Source organism: Cibotium barometz, chromosome 56, assembly GCF_041138505.1.
Source record: "Cibotium barometz isolate CiBa-2024 chromosome 56, ASM4113850v1, whole genome shotgun sequence".
Taxonomy (NCBI): domain Eukaryota; kingdom Viridiplantae; phylum Streptophyta; class Polypodiopsida; order Cyatheales; family Cibotiaceae; genus Cibotium; species Cibotium barometz.
Window position 1 is genome coordinate 19,918,323 of NC_141101.1, and position 16,258 is coordinate 19,934,580.

General features: G+C 42.4%; 1 protein-coding gene across 1 annotated transcript in view; it reads left to right on the plus strand.

Moving 5' to 3' along the window:
- Positions 1 to 13,272, plus strand: part of LOC147607002 (Pyridoxamine 5'-phosphate oxidase family protein) — a 51,181-nt gene extending 37,909 nt beyond the window's left edge. Inside the window, exons 5-7 of the mRNA XM_086791071.1 lie at positions 1,719 to 1,814; positions 12,579 to 12,746; positions 12,909 to 13,272. Coding sequence (XP_086647197.1) covers positions 1,719 to 1,814; positions 12,579 to 12,746; positions 12,909 to 13,025 — 381 coding nt within the window. The 3' untranslated portion in view covers positions 13,026 to 13,272. The remainder of the gene's footprint in view (positions 1 to 1,718; positions 1,815 to 12,578; positions 12,747 to 12,908) is intronic.
- Positions 13,273 to 16,258: the final 2,986 nt, after the last annotated feature.

Consider the following 16,258-nt stretch of genomic DNA (forward strand, 5'->3'; position numbering starts at 1 on the left):
TTTCAAGTTGTTTTAAAGTTGTCCATTTCAAATTTGTGGTTTTAAAGTTGTGCTATTAAGCGTGTGGGTGTCCAGCGGAGTCTTTCCCACTTGACGGGATCGGTTTCAAAACAGCACTGGAGGAAGCAACAGCACTAATCTGTGCCTGCAGGCACTTGAATCCACAACCCTGCTTCACACGTGTGCTTGCACTTGCCTGTATCCTCCTTCTGATGCTCACTCTTATGCTGTCCTTGAAAATACAGATCTGAAAATCAGCACTGTACCCGTCTGTACCGCCTCGGGATACGTGCCAGGAGTTGTACTTGCATAAACAGCCTGCTGTCCGCTTCTGTACCTGCCTGAATCAGCATACACAGTTCTGTCCAGCACCCTGAAAAGCGCCGCCTGCACCAGTACTTGCTGTATCTGACTGCCCGTACACTGTACGGCAGTCGTACAGTAGGGTATGGGCTGTGGTACCTGCTGGTACAGCCTGTACTGGCCTGTGCGCAGAGTTTCCAGCAGCAGATTCTGTGCGCAGCCAGCAACAGAGGAGAAAGAGAGAGAGAGTGTTTGCCCAGTTCTGGCCGTACAGTGCTGTACGGCTGATTCCACTCAGAAAAACAGCAACCAGACTGGTCTTCAGCAGCCGCCTTCAGCTTCTATGCTTTTCCACGCTAGTATTCAAGCGCATGAAGGAAAACTCCTCTTTTGCTACACGACTCCCCAAAAAGGGAAGAGAGAGATAGAAGAGAGAGAAAACTCCTCCCCAATTTAATCCCTAGGGCCCCAACTTTAATAAGTTCCTAGGGCCACTAAGGCCTAGGGGCAAACTCCAATAAACATTAAAACTTAATGTTTCTAGTTCCCCCCTTCACACCTAGGGATGTCCACACATCTTAAACACTGTCCGGGCACCCCCCATGTGAATCATAAAATATTCTGACTCTGCAACCAGCATGCCCACACTTGTCCTTCTCCATTTTCACAGGGCCATGACAGTAGACCCTGCTGTTTGGATGCAAATGCTGGTTTTCCATCCTTTCTGGTGCTCTTCCAATCGCTTGTGGACTGCTCAGTGAAGAGGTAAGGTGAAGAATATTTTGATGATTAAGTTGGGGGTCTGAGGCACCTATTTATAGGCCCCCATGGTGCTGGTCAGCCTGATGCCTGACCAGGCCTACCTGACCTGCAGGCATGCTTGACCTGCCCATTTCGTGCCAGCATACCCATTCAGGCCTGGCCAGCCTGAGCGCCTTTATCTGATCCTGCCCAGTGCCGCCAGCGCCCATCTGATGCTGCCTGGCATGTGTGGGCGCATCACATCAAGAGTCAGAGGATGTTGGAAGGGTGTTGAAGAGAGCACTTCAAGAGATTCCATTTCTCAATTTCACATAAAAATGCACGCAAGAAGAACATTAAAAGTATGGCACTAATCTTAATCAACTACCATTTTTCACAAAAATCGTTTTTGGGGACAAGCAAGAGGTAGTACAGATTAATCAAATGGACATCAATGGCTTTAGGCAAAATTCATTCCAATCCTTGCACTTGCCCTCACTTTTGTTCCAACTTCATTGAGGTTTTTAAGGCTTTTCTTAACTTGTAGTATGATGAAAGTGTGAGCTTTCTTCAAAAAAATTGCACTCGTCTTAATCATACCAGCTGTTTTTGTGTGTAGTCTGGCAATTTTGATTGGTTTACCTGAAGCTTGCTGCTAAATGAATGCGCTGCAGATTTGCTGGTACTTCACGGACTCTTGGGAACAGTTTCGGATCCAAGGAGTTTTAAATGTGATAAGCAGCTCAGAGGTTGAAACAAGGAAATTGAATGTAAGTGGACATTGCATGCCCACATATAAAAACAGTTTGAAAACATCAAATCAGCTTGATTGTTTCTTTTCGTTTGTCAAGACTATAGACTAGTGCTGAGATTCATGCATATGTATATCGTATAATCTCGAGCTATTTGCTACCAATTGTCATTCTCTCCTTTTTTTTAACTTCAAAGTTCTTGTAGATGTGCTCCAACAGTTGTCTTCAGCCTCAGAGGGGTTTGTTGGTATCATAACATCAATTCTAAGGCTTAGATGCGTGTGTCATTCAAGGGCTACTTTCAGGATTGGGTTCAGAAAAGGATTCAACCCATGTTGAGAGAGGTGATGAAATGAAATTTTATTATTGTCTTCGAAGGACCATAACGGGTCCATGAGACACATGTCGAATATACATGAATACATAAGTCGATGCGCTCGGGAGCCTCATCGGAAAGCATAATGAAACTGAAATGTGTGAAACTAGAACTGAAACTGAAATGAAAATCAAAAAGCTATGCAGCATGCTATAAGTGTACATCATGAGAAGCATGTCATGCCATATAGGTACTCATGAGGGCTGGGCCCCCTTGTCAGGTGCACCATAATAGTAGAAGAAGTCGTGCCCCTCCACCTCTCCTCCCTGGATCAAGTGGATAATCTGGTCCCTCGAGAGCCCGCAATCCGTAGGCGACAATGGAGGGTCCCCCCCGAGGTGTCTCTGTCGGCACGTTGACCAGATCCAGCAATAGTAGGATCCCTTTCAAAGTAATACGAGTGATTGCAATCAACACATACAAAGAAAAATCATGTAAATTGAGGCAAGTTGGACTACATTTTGTATGCCTGTAAATGTAGCCTCTCTCTCCCCAATTGTATGCATCTTCTACAAGTCTTTTGAAGCAGCCAGCCAATCAGAAGCAGCAGGATCTTCAGCAATGAGCACGAATCAGTCTAGGGCTTCTTAGTGGAGCAGATTCTAACAATTGAGAGGGTTATTTTTCTCTGTTCACAGCCATGTTCCTTGAGAGATGGAGAGTTCAGCAAGTAGTTAGGGTCTTAGGAGAACACGAGATCATGTTGAGAGAAATCCATCAACTGTGCCACTGCCATTCTTCCCTTCCTCACCTCTGTGTATTCCTGGTTTTGTGCTTTCAAGTAGTTTTAAAGATCTATTCTTTCACTGAGTGCATGGTGCACATAGCCACAGTCTTTCATAGACTAGGCCTTGGAAACCAATCTGCACCTGAGGAAGCAAGTGTAACTCTGCGAAGGAAGTTCTGTGATGAAGAGTGGCATGAGGCAGCAAGTGTAACTGATATGCATTGACTAAAACCTGGACTAGAAGAGGAACACTTTAAATACAAACAGAGAATAACAGCAGAACGCCACATAATATTTATATAGACAGCACGCTAAGTTGGAATGGCCAGCCCCCCGTAGGTACTTCTTTATTATGTAGAAGCTCTTTACAAAGAATCCAAGGTGAGGGTGCAACTTGCACCGGATTTTCCACAGATATCCTTAGTAGCTCTCTTCACGAAGTTCATATGAGAGATGCTGACAAAGCCCTCCTCACAAAAGCCAAACCAAATCAATCTCACAAATCTTCCCAAACAGTTTCCAAATCTGTCCCAAAATAGCCCCAGAACCCAAGTCAGTAAAAGAAGTCAGAGGATTCCTAGGTTAACCGGATGGTATAGGATCTTTATACCTAGGTATGCTCAGATAGCATCCCCTTTGACTAACCTTCTCAAGAAAAGTACACTTTTTCAGTAGACTGCAATGTGTTAGAGTGACAAGCTAAAGACAGCCTTAGTAACCAACCATGTTTTTAAATTATCAGATTTTACCAAACCCTTTGAAGTAGTTACTAATGCCAGTGGATTTACCTTAGGTGGTACTCTAATGCAGAAAGGTCATGCAGTGGCCTATGAATCCAGAAAACTTAGAACACATGAGAGGAATTATTCCGTCCATGACTTGGAGTTACTCTCAGTATGACCTGTTCACAAGTAGCCAGAAAAAGGCAAAAAACAACACACTGTTGTTGGCCTATATGTGTTGACTAGCAGAGAGGGAGAGATAGACGTTGCTGTACTATCAGCTTAGAGAGCAGCCTGAAGGGAGAGAAACTTGCAGCTGCTGTACGGTTAGCCTCTATGGCAGCCAGTTGAGAGAAAGAGAAGGAATCACTGTTGTACGGCCTGTCTGTGAGCAGCCATCAGTGGAAAAACAGCACTGCTGTGGTATCGATTGAGGGCGACCAGCAAAGAGTAGCAAACAGTCTGCAATCGGCCAGATTTGAGAGCAAATCAAAGAGAGAGAATCAGCACTGTACGGTCAGATTCCTGTGCGCATATCTTCCAAGCGAGCAGCCCCACCTGAGCGCATCTCCTCAAACGAGCAGCTCCCACCTCCTTTAATGCTTCAGCCCCTGCCCTTTTTGAGTTGGCTAGCTCTAAACATAAAGCCCATGCTTTTCCTTTTTGCCAAAAGTGGCCTTCCTTGCTAAAGATGTCCAAAACCTTTGCTTTGTTTAGCCACCTTCTCTATAAATGACCAAAGTAGGCCTCTTTAGTGTCTAGGCTATTAAAAATATCCCTCACAAATGAGCGCGTAGCTTTTATCGTCTTTGTGGGCCACAAACTGTCCCACATGTCCATGAATCCACGCCCAAACAATAAGATGACTGGACAAACTTTAATGATGTCTGAACACATTGACTCATAAACCTTCTAAGTCACATAAATGATTAAAATCCCATGATACTCATGCTTTGTGATCTTTCAGGCCTATCAATGCCAGTGAATCCTTCAGCTTAACCCCTTCTTCTGTGGAAAATACCGTTCTCATCTTGGTTGTGTTTTGTGTGTGAGCTTTTCCCCAAAACACTGATCAAAGCTGGTGAAAAGGCCAGAATGGTGATGTAACATGCAACGAAGTATTCGTAATTAAGGATCCTGTCACACAAGACTGATTGGAGCAACAGACTTGGCCGACTGGACAAAATAATCTGGCCGACTAGAAAAATACCAGAAAAATGGAGAAAAAACACGAGGAGAAAATAAGGATGGCTAGCCCACAACCAAGGGTAATAAAAAGGATCAAATATGGGCAATAAAAGGGATGAATATGCTATCACTACAGTGGTTGGGCCCACGGGACTAGATGGGGTTAGGCTGGATTGATGGATCCTTAAATTGAGACTCAATTTTATTATGGTACGATAGATGAAGTAAATCCCGGACAAAAATTGTTCTATGGAAAAGAATCAACGGCTATGCCTCTCAATGAGGAAAAAAACGTTGGTCTCTATAATCCAAGTGCAATCTTTTCCCTAATCTGATTTGGGACTTACGAGTTTGGTCAGATCAATTCAGTTAGTTAGGGCTTTTGACTATGTTAGAGAAAAGTTATCCTGGAGGAATCGCCCGTGCTTTCCAGCCAAGGGAAGTTTTTTCGGGATCGTTTTTGGAAGAACCGATAGATTAGTCTCTTGTCCGGATATCCGTGTTGAGAAAGCTTAAGCTTTAGTTAAACTTTGTCTTAAGCTTTGTACTATGATTTGTCTAAAGCCTTGGATAAAGTCTTTATCTCTTGCATATTTCCTTGATGTGTAACTTCAAGAAGAGACCTCAACCAAGCCTTCAATTTTCTGAATTTTTTTTTCTTTCTCAGAAACCAGAAAGTTGCACATACCTTCTCTCTTTCTTTTGCAAGCCTTCCTCTCTTTGATTTTTCTCAATATTTTTCACCTCCTCTCTTTTCTTTGCTCTGATACCACTGAAACCACTAGGATCATGGGGAGACATGCCGTCCAACCAAATACCAACTGGTTCATTACTTCAATCAAATTACCATAGCCGAAAAATTAATAAATATCATAAAAACATAACATAGCATAAAAACATAAGAGAGAATCATTGGGTGCAATCTATCCTCCCTCAAGAAGTGTTGGCTTTCTTCCACTTCTTGAGTATTTATACTTTATTAATAAAAAATAGTCCATAAGCCAAAAATAGATACATGCTTATGCATGGGCTTGTCCTTTACAAAAATGGGGGTTGCTATTAACACAAGCTTAGCTAAAGTGTTCCTAGAATCCCAAGGGCTAATTCACATGCAAATAAATAAATCCACGCCCAATATAGCAAGAGTGGATGGCTCAATAGGTCCACGCCCGAATACATCAAAATGGGCGGTCAAATACAAAACTTCGTAGTAAACACTACGGCAAAAATATCAAAATGAGAACCATCCCGGTAATAGCTCGCACCTTATCGTCACTATCATGTCAATCTCACCAACCTACAAGGTTGTCCATTCAAACACACTACGAGTTAGCAACACATGCCACAAGTCCACGACAGCACATAGGTAATAAATTCACACTTAGTTCTAGCTATCCCTAATTTCATGTGTCCTACACGGAATATTTGGAATCACCCAAGTGCCATGCTTTGAACATAGTTCCAAACATTCGTGTTTGATTGCTCAGCAAGGCATTTACAAACGTATGAAATAATGATGTATGATTTGTACCAATGTTGTACGCTCTCTGGCTGGTGATTTTTTCAAACGTTTGAGTTTGTAGGTATGATTGGTGTGCAATTTATAATGTCTTAAAAATCATTAGTCTGAGGTCGTTAATGGTCAAGTGGCACCTATCACTTTCACACTTGCATGTCTGATCAAGCCTACGTAACCACCAAGCACTTAGCTCGTCCCATCCCTTCACGAGACACGAGCGAAGAACGTACGGGCACATCAGGGTAACAGAGCCAGTGCTCGAAAAAAAATGTTTTTTTCAACCCTTAAAATTAAAGGCAATGCTTAGGCTTAACCGGGATTTAGACTTGAAAATCACTAGAAATCATACAAATGTCGGGATTTGTAACTACAATGTACAAATTTCATCCCTTAAAATTAAAGGCAACGTGAAATTCTAACCGGGATTTTTGAATCAGTCGGGAAAATTACATTCCAAACCGAGTTATGTGAGCACTGAATGGAGCTACTGTCCTTGCAAGTTTTGAGATTTGTGTGCCCCATACTGTATGTAAGTGAAAAATTCGGCTCTTGTTCCTATTGTTTATTTTCCACAAATTTGGAGCTTTTTGATTGCTGATTTTCAGGCTTTATTTTTTAGCTGTGTACAAGTAATTTTATGCATTGAAATTGGGTCTTTTTCTCATGGGGCTTTTCTAAATTCAATACTGGAAATTGGGGCTTTTCTAGAACTAATTTGAAGCTTTTTTTATAATTAAGTTTGACATTTGGGCATTGATTTTTGGACTTTTTTGACCGCTGAAAATTGGGGGTTTTGAAATTTGGGCTTTTCAATTGCTGATTTCCGGGCTTGATTCTTGACATTGATGATTGCACTATGCATAATTAGTCTTGGGCAATGAAATCGGAGCTTTTGCTACTACTGAAAATTTGGGCTTTTCTACATTCAATATTGGAAGTTGGGGCTTTTGTACAATTAATTGGGGCTTCTTTATAATAAAATTTGAAATTTGGGCCCTTTTCTACTGCTGAAAATTGGGGTCTTGGACATGCAATGGGAGGCAAAAGGGTGCAGAAAGGGGCTTTGTCAATGTTATCGCGATTGAGAGAAAATCTGGGATGCAGAAATGTGAGTGCAGTAATCCAGCCCAGAAATCAGCAATTGAAAAGTCCCAAAAAATCAAATGCCCAAAGTTAATGTATCCCAATTTTCAACAGTAGAAAAAGTCCCAAAATCAATGCGTAAATGTCAAATTTAATTATAAAAACCTTCAAATTAAATGTAGAGAAGCTCCGATTTCATCTTATAAAATTAATTGTGCATAGCTAAAAAATAAAGAAAATCAGCAATTGAAAAGTTCCAAATTTGTTGAAAATAAACAAAAAAGAAGAAGAGTCCTAATTTTTCACTTGATTGATTGATTGCAGGCTATGCGGTGTCACACGTGCAAGCTCCATTTTTCGCATTTGTGGATGTCTTGTCTAGGTTTATGTTTAAATGTTTTAATATGCATTGATGGTATCAACAAGTGTGTCAAAGGCCCTAGTCCCCCGGGCCCCGCCGCGAGTTACATGAACAAGCAGAGAATCCTTCACCAAACCTATCGTGTCTTCGGCCAGTCCCGAAGGCCCTGTTGCTATGACTTCTGGAGGGCACCGATTACATGAACCTTGATCAAGCAAGCCACATACCCTCCTGCTATGACTCTTGGGGGCACGACAACGTTTGCATGAAGCTTGATGGCTGGACATTTGGATTCAAAGGTTTGAGTTTTACAAGTATGATTGGTGCCTAGCTTATAATGTTTTCAAAATCACTAGGCTTAGGTGGTGAATACTCAAGTGGAACCTGTCACTTTTATGCCTGCATGTCCAATAAGGTCCATGTACAACCACCACCCTGGGCCTGAAGAACATAAGGGCTCACAGGGTAATAGAGCTACTGTCCCTGAAAATTCTGAGATTTGTGTGCCCCCGACGACCCCCCCCCCCCCCCCTTGGAGTATTTTCTTACCCAAGGAGAATAATATCATGTACAAGCTTTGAGGGCCTTACTTTCCCCACGGGAGATGCCGGATTATCCCTATACAAATGCCATAACACAGCCCAACACAAGGCTACCAAGCCGGAACATAGGCTGGAGAAATGCCGAGCCAACAATATAATCCATATACCTCCGTGTGGGTACTGATTCTTCCCCAAAAACCACGGGTCTTCATGCAATAGAGCTGGTACAGTAAGTACAACTCTCCATTCAGCCGGCACAGCAGGTACAATGGCTAGTACAACAGGTACAATGGTTGGTACAACAGGTACAGTGGTTGGTACAACAAGTATAAATGCTGGTATAGCAGGTACAATGACTAGTACAGTAGATACAGTGGCTGGCACAACCGGTACGGTGGCTGGTACAATCGGTACGATGGCTGGTACAGCAGGTACAGCAAGTACAAATGCTCGTGCAACAAGTACAATGGCTAGAAATCACAATAAATGATTAAATACCCTTGCATGCAGTATTTCTTCGCGATGGAAGCCTCCAAAACAGTCCCCAACAGTCGGTATTCTTCACGGGCAGCCTTCAAGAGAGAGAGAAAGAGAGTAGCCATCATTAGGGCAGCCTGTAACGGTGGTAGAGGCTAGTGTGCAGCAAGAGAGCCTCTATTAATGAAGAGAGAGGACTCCAATTTATAGATTTGGGCCTCCCATGAGCTAAAATGGCAAGAGAAGGCTACAATGACAAGTGGAGAGCCACACAATAGCTGAAGTGACAAGTGTGAGGCCACTTGTCTCACTTTGATCCACTTTCTAACAAGTGTCAGGCCACTTGTCTCACTTTGGTTCACTTTCTTGCCACATGTCCCAATCTAAGAGATGGGTCCTTCCATAAACTTTATCTCTAAAAATATCCCAACTGGTAGACATTTTGTCATAGGCACTTTGCCAACTCTTGGTATCTGCTCAATTCCAGATGTAATGACGCGAACAGAATTTCCATCGGAGTCGGGCCAAAAATAGCAACTCTCCTAAATTTTAGGAGTGTGGTCCTTTGTATTCTAGGATAATCCCCCATTCCCAAAGCTTGTACTTTCCAAATATTTAAACATCATGGAGTCCACCAGATCCCTTTCAGAGACTGGGAAATGTCCAGGCTGGTGACATCCTCCCCAACTTCTTAAAAGTTGTCCGCAACTTTAAGCATCAAGCCATATATTCAAGATATAATCATGTCCCATCGATTGGGCGAGACGAGACAGTCTCAAAAATCCAATATAACTGAAGAATCCATGTCCCAAAGAAATGGGCGAGACAAAAAATGTCCCATAAGTCCAGATATCATAATCATGTCCCAAGTAAATGGGCGAGACAAATCAGTCCCATAAGTCCAGATATCATAATCCATGTCCCAAGTAAATGGGCGAGACAAATCAGTCCCATAAGTCCAGATATCATAATCCATGTCCCAAGTAAATGGGCAAGACAAAACAGTCGCATAATTCCAGATATCATAATCCATGTCCCAAGTAAATGGGCGAGACAAAATAAGTCTCCTGCTAACAAGACATCTGTCCACATGACCGTTGGCATAGACATAAGTCCCGTCATGTCCACTTTACCACTTGCACTCCGTGTTGGTGTAGAGGTGGACTTTATGGCATATGCATAAAAGCATCATATCCATGAGATATCCAAAGATTTCTTCTCTATAAACTCGGACAGATTCGTCCATAGAAATTGCTTGTGAAGCCCAATATCTATATAAATCTCGTCCAAGAAAGAAATCTCCATAGATATAATCCATCCCAATAAAGGGAGCCATAAACAATGTTTCCTTGAAACCATCTCAAGGCAAACAATAACACCTTTCTCCTTGCATAGCTATACAAGGGTTAGTGAACATCAAAAACACTTCATAGTAAATAGCCAAAGCACCAACTTTGCAAACTCAAAGTATACTTAGCTTTTCTTTCCTAGGTTGGTCATGAAGCCAAAAGAAATATCTCGTCACCATATCCTTTAGATATCCTGAGATATATCTTCATATAGCTTGCCTGTAAGCTTGATAATATAATCCACAATATCCATATGGAAAGAATGCTAAACGTGTGCACATAAAGCCAACTTCACACTTCCACGATAAAATTCTGTGAATTCATAAATCCTTAGATCAACAAGCTGTCTACTACTCATGCTCTTGCTTCATAAGCTATGAAGCGGCTGGCCATGCTTAACAACAATGATGGTAAGTGTGGTTCCCACTTGAGATCTTTTCTCTTCCTTATTGATAGAAGGAAGCCTCCGCTTCCAAGAAAGCCTATGCTCTGATACCAATGTAACTCGCGGCGGGGCCCGGGGGACTAGGGCCTTTGACACACTTGTTGATACCATCAATGCATATTAAAACATTAAACATAAACCTGGACAAAATATCCACAAATGCTGAAAATGGAGCTTGCACGTGTGACACCGCATAGAGGCCAGAATGGGCCAACCCCCCCCCCCCCCCCCCCCCCCCCCCCCCCCCCCTTGGAGTATTTTCTTACCCAAGGAGAATAATATCATGTACAAGCTTTGAGGGCCTTACTCTCCCCACGGGAGATGCCGGATTATCCCTATACAAATGCCATAACACAGCCCAACACAAGGCTACCAAGCTGGAACATAGGCGTAGAAATGCCGAGCCAACAATATAATCCATATACCTCCGTGTGGGTACCGATTCTTCCCCAAAAACCACGGGTCTTCATGCAATAGAGCTGGTACAGCAAGTACAACTCTCCATTCAGACGGTACAGTAGGTACAATGGTTGGTACAATAAGTACAATGGTTGGTACAGCAGGTACAGTGGTTGGTGCAACCGGTATGATGGCTGGTACAGTAGGTACAGCAAGTACAAATGCTGGTACAGTAGGTACAATGACTAGTACATCAGGTATAGTGGTTGGTACAGTCGGTACGGTGGCTGGTACAACAGGTACAGTGGCTGGTACAATTGAGTATGATGGTTGGTACAACAGGTACAGCAAGTACAAATGCTGGTGCAACAAGTACAATGGCTAAAAATCATAATAAATGATTAAATACCCTTGCCTTCAGTATTTCTTCGCGATGGAAGCCTCCAAAACAGTCCCCAACAGCCGGTATTCTTCATGGGCAGCCTTCAAGAGACAGAGAACGAGAGTAGCCATCATTAGGGCAGCCTGTAACGGTGGTAGAGGCTAGTGTGCAGCAAGAGAGCCTCTATTAATGAAGAGAGAGGACTCCAATTTATAGATTTGGGCCTCCCATGAGCTAAAATGGCAAGAGAAGGCTACAATGACAAGTGGAGAGCCACACAATAGCTGAAGTGACAAGTGTGAGGCCACTTGTCTCACTTGTCGGGCCAAAAATAGCAACTCTCCTAAATTTTAGGAGTGTGGTCCTTTGTATTCTAGGATAATCCCCCATTCCCAAAGCTTATACTTTCCAAATATTTGAACATCCTGGAGTCCACCAGACCCCTTTCAGAGTGGGAAATGTCCAGGCTGGTGATAGTTCACTTTCAAACTCCTCAACGCAAGCCTGATTTTATTCATGTATCCTTCTTTATCCGTGGGGTTTCTCTTGGGGGTGGATTGCTAACAGATGCATCCATATCATCCAGAAGTTGCATGTACCACCATGCCAATAGCTTGGCTGGAAGTGGTTCATTGGGCTCTTTGTGAAGGTAGTGTCTGCTGCCCTGCTGAGTTGGACAGGGGGCTCTAAATGACCACCCAGTCATCTTGATCGGTCACCGCGCAAGATCTAGCTTAACAGTTTCTCCAACAGATGGGCTATATAGGATGATACCAACTGAAGTAGACACTTCTTCTGTATTGTGAAACACAACTTAGCTGGGTGTGGTTTTACTAGCATCGGGTACATGGAGGAATGGGTAGGCCTTACGGACCGGCTTAGAGGCCTTGTCCAAGCTTTGCCATGTAGAGCACCAGCTAAATTTAACAGTCTCATTTGTATGAAATGATTATCCTCACCTCTCATACAACCATGAAAATCATCAAACATTTAGTCTTGGTATTCTAATGGGTGAGCTTTCTCATGCTTGCATTTATAATGTAGAAATAAATTATACATCTTGCATACACCAGTGATCTGGCGTTTCCAAAGAATCTGCAGAACTTTGTGAAGCTGCTTTGCATAACATGCCTTCCCATAACTGGTGTGTTGTGCAACAAGGATTTAGTGGTTATTACATAACACTGTTTGGGTTTCAATGCATCAATGCAGCTAAGAGAAAAGGCATGGTTTGGACTCTCGACAAGGTCAAGGTCGCAATTTCTCGGACCTGTACCAAGGCTGCCATTATTACAGAGTACTTCAAGAGCTGAGACCAATTTGGACCCCTCAGAAGGTCCAGTGGATGCCTTTTGTCTGGTGACACTTGATGCTGAAGAGGTGTGGTCTTTGACCTTTGCTAAAAGTGGTACCTTTTGCATTTGGTGTTTCAAAGGATTCAAGCACCTTCTGAGGTGTTTGGAACAAAGCCCAACAAGTGGGGCTTGTGTTCAAGCATATGAATATTTGTAATTCTGTTGATGCTGTTATTGTTGTGCGCAGGTAGACTATCTGCATCTGAAAAACAATCAAAGGGTGGTGTTCACACGCACTACAAGCTCTAGGGAAACTGATCTGGATGCTCATGACACTTGGAATCAGCTAGACGTCAACCCATAGGCGACAGCTGGGATCTACTCTTTTTTTTATAAAGAACTTCCACAAACATATTCCTGTTTCACATTTGGGAACAGTTTATTACACTAATGTTCATAATCTCGCTTCTCCGTGGTACCCTCCCCCATCTTGTATGGTTGGCACATGATTAGTGTAATAAACTGTCACGGTACCCTCCCCCATCTGACATGGTGCATTGTGAGAAATCACTAACAATCCATTTTATGGAAGTACAAGATATTATTATGCATGGTATTGAGTATTATTGTATGTCCCATGTTTAATTGTATTAAAAATGTTTAGTTCCAATGATAATTAGCTTTTCTTAGGAAAGTAATATTTTTGTAGCTTCTTTTCTTGAGAAAGTCCAATGATAATTAACTTTTCTTGGGAAAGTAATATTTATGTAGCTGCTAGAATATGAACTCTGTACTTGCACTTCAGCAAGCAATGTCGTTATCAAACAGGCTAGAGCTTGCTGGCAAATGATTTTGGAAAGGGGAGGGAGGCAGGGAGGGGGGGTTGTGTCAAGTTTGGAATCTAGATTGTTCTGAGAGCAATAGATGGTGGTCAAGTTTGGAATCTAGATATAAATAAGCTTGAGGATGGATCTCATGTGGCTAATAGAATCCTCTATTTCTAGCACTTAAGCTTACTATAGCTACACCAAAGGAACTCAAGAACTCATGGAACACATGAGATTCTATCCAAATAGCTACCTTAGAGGGTCTTGGATTCTCTAGCCTAAAATTAAGGGACCAGCTAAATAGGGAAAGAGGCTGATTTCTAATGTTCCAAGATTATAAGACCACCCTATTGATTACATGGGTGTCTTGAAAAAAACATGTATGTATCCATTGATCATATGTTTTGTGTTAAGAGACATTGATTCCCTTATTCCTTGAGACTACACTTCTTTTGCCCATTTGAAGAAGCTTTAAGTGTTATTTAAGGCTTAGCATGTGTGGTTATCATGTGCTAGATCCGGCCCATAATCCCGAGGTAGATCCTTTAGTTGCGTGTGTAGAATTAATGTGACTTGTATAGCTTGTGCTCTAAGGTTATCTAGGGTAGAGTTAATTACCACCATTTATCCTTGATGAAGCAAAACTAGAGGAAAGAGTAGTCAAAGTATCAACCTACAAGATGAAGAAAGAATGCGTGACTATGGCTTTAGCATAACGTTAATTCCTCCATTCACGGATTGGTTGGTTTGTTCCTTGCATGGGAATTTGGATGAAATGTCTTGACACTTGCTTAGATTTGGTGATATCAAAAGGGGTCTTATAGAATTCTAGAGTAGGCTTCTCAAAAGAAACGTCTTTTCTTGTTCTTAAAATCCTCCGCTTCCTTAGTTTTTGGACTCTTCCTTTTCTAGAGTTTCAAGTTAAGCCCTTTCTTAGTAGTGCCACCTCTCATTGATTATAGAACCCACCAATGTAAGCCTTAGCATGGTAGCTTTGGACCCTAGAAATGCACAAATCTTCTTTTGAGTAGTGTTGGAAAAAGCCTTCAGCACCCATTGTTTTAGCATGAACTCCTCAAGGCTTGCTATAGTAACTAAGGACAGTAATATTTTTGTCCTTGTCACTAGATCTCACATTGTTTCATAAGGCTATTTCATGGGGCCTCCCCTCCAAGTTGTTGAGCTCATTCATGACTATATCATCAATTTTTCTTGGTTGAAAAGTAGTCATAAATTGGACCTTGAGTGGTCTAATTTGGAAACTGGCCCTCCAAAACTAGGATGTACCACTTGTTAGCTCCTTTTAGGGGTGTAGCTCGAAAGATGATCAAATAGGCATCCTCCCTTTGCAACCCCTTGTTTCTTTAATCCTAGAAAATTCTCCTTCCTTGCAGCCTCCATAGTGGTCCCCTTGAAGCTAGGGAGGTGCACATTAATACTCCCAAGAAGTATCCTCGACTCCTTTTGTTGTGGTGCCTTAGCTATGGGCTAATTTGGAAGATTTCTTCGGTTCAATTGCTTTCTTCGACTCTCTTTGTTGTTTTCTTTGACATTTACTCAACATGCCTTTCCTTGTGGTGCCAAGATCATTGGTAATGTAGGACAATTGGCTAGCTTTGCGCATAGCTACCCTACATCGCTCTAGCAGCAATGGAGTTGGGCAATCTGTGTGGCTTGAGGGATTTTGCATTATCGAGCAGGGATAGAGGCAATATGGATCAATGGATTGGTGTACATTCGAAGATAAGGCCATGGAATTTTTGCATTATCGCGCATTGCAGATAGAGGCAATCTGGATCAATAGGTTGGTGCAGTCGAAGACAAGGCCATGAGATGTTCATTCCAGTTTTAGGAAGGTCTAGGTCATGGGTTGTACCATGGGCCATGCTTGGACCTGTCATGGTCCCCCATCTAGAAACTTACTCTGTTAACGAGGAGGATTAATGCAAGTTTTGGAAGAGTGATTCCTATGTGTCTATTGATGCAGAGCCCGTGTAGTGAAAACTCCAACACACTGCTTTCTTTGGCACTTTTAATTCCACTTTCTTTGACTCATTTTTGCATGCAGCTCGTATGCGGAACCGTGGATAAGGCTTTATACTAAATGTGGGCCCATAAAGAATGTGAAAAGTAGTATTCAAGGCCCGGCATGGGGTGAGACTAACCAACCCGCATTGATTCCAAAGATATCACCGGTCTCATAGAAACACATGGCGATGAAGGGCTTATGGGAAAGCCATTGACTAAATCAATGTATGATCTCAAAGGGCTTCCAAACCCCAATGTCTGGCATATCTTCAAAAGTGACCAATCTATGGTTGTGAAAGTATTTGACTATGCTATAAAGATCTACAGCTATGAAAGTATTTGACCATTCCGTAAAGACATATGGCCGTGGAATTATTGGACCATGTTGTAAATCTATCAGCTAGCGGAAGTTGGGACCTTCATTGAGATCAAAGTCGCTCTCTTTGCTTGTCCATTGGTTCTTGGACACCTCCTCAAGGATGAGGATGATGAGTTGAAAGGACCATCATGTGGCAACAATAGCAAGGTCAAGGACCTTGGTGTAGTAGAGGTCATTAAAGTTCTTCATTCAGAGTTGCATTTCCATGGTGGTAAGGGGAGTGGGGGCATCAATGTATGGGCAGTTCTAGGCATCCCCTTTTCCTTCCATGCATAGGAACTTTGTAGCTTCTTTTGATTGGCATGTACTTGAGGTGGACTTCTTTGGCGTACGGCCATGTATTCCCACCACATTTGGCGATCA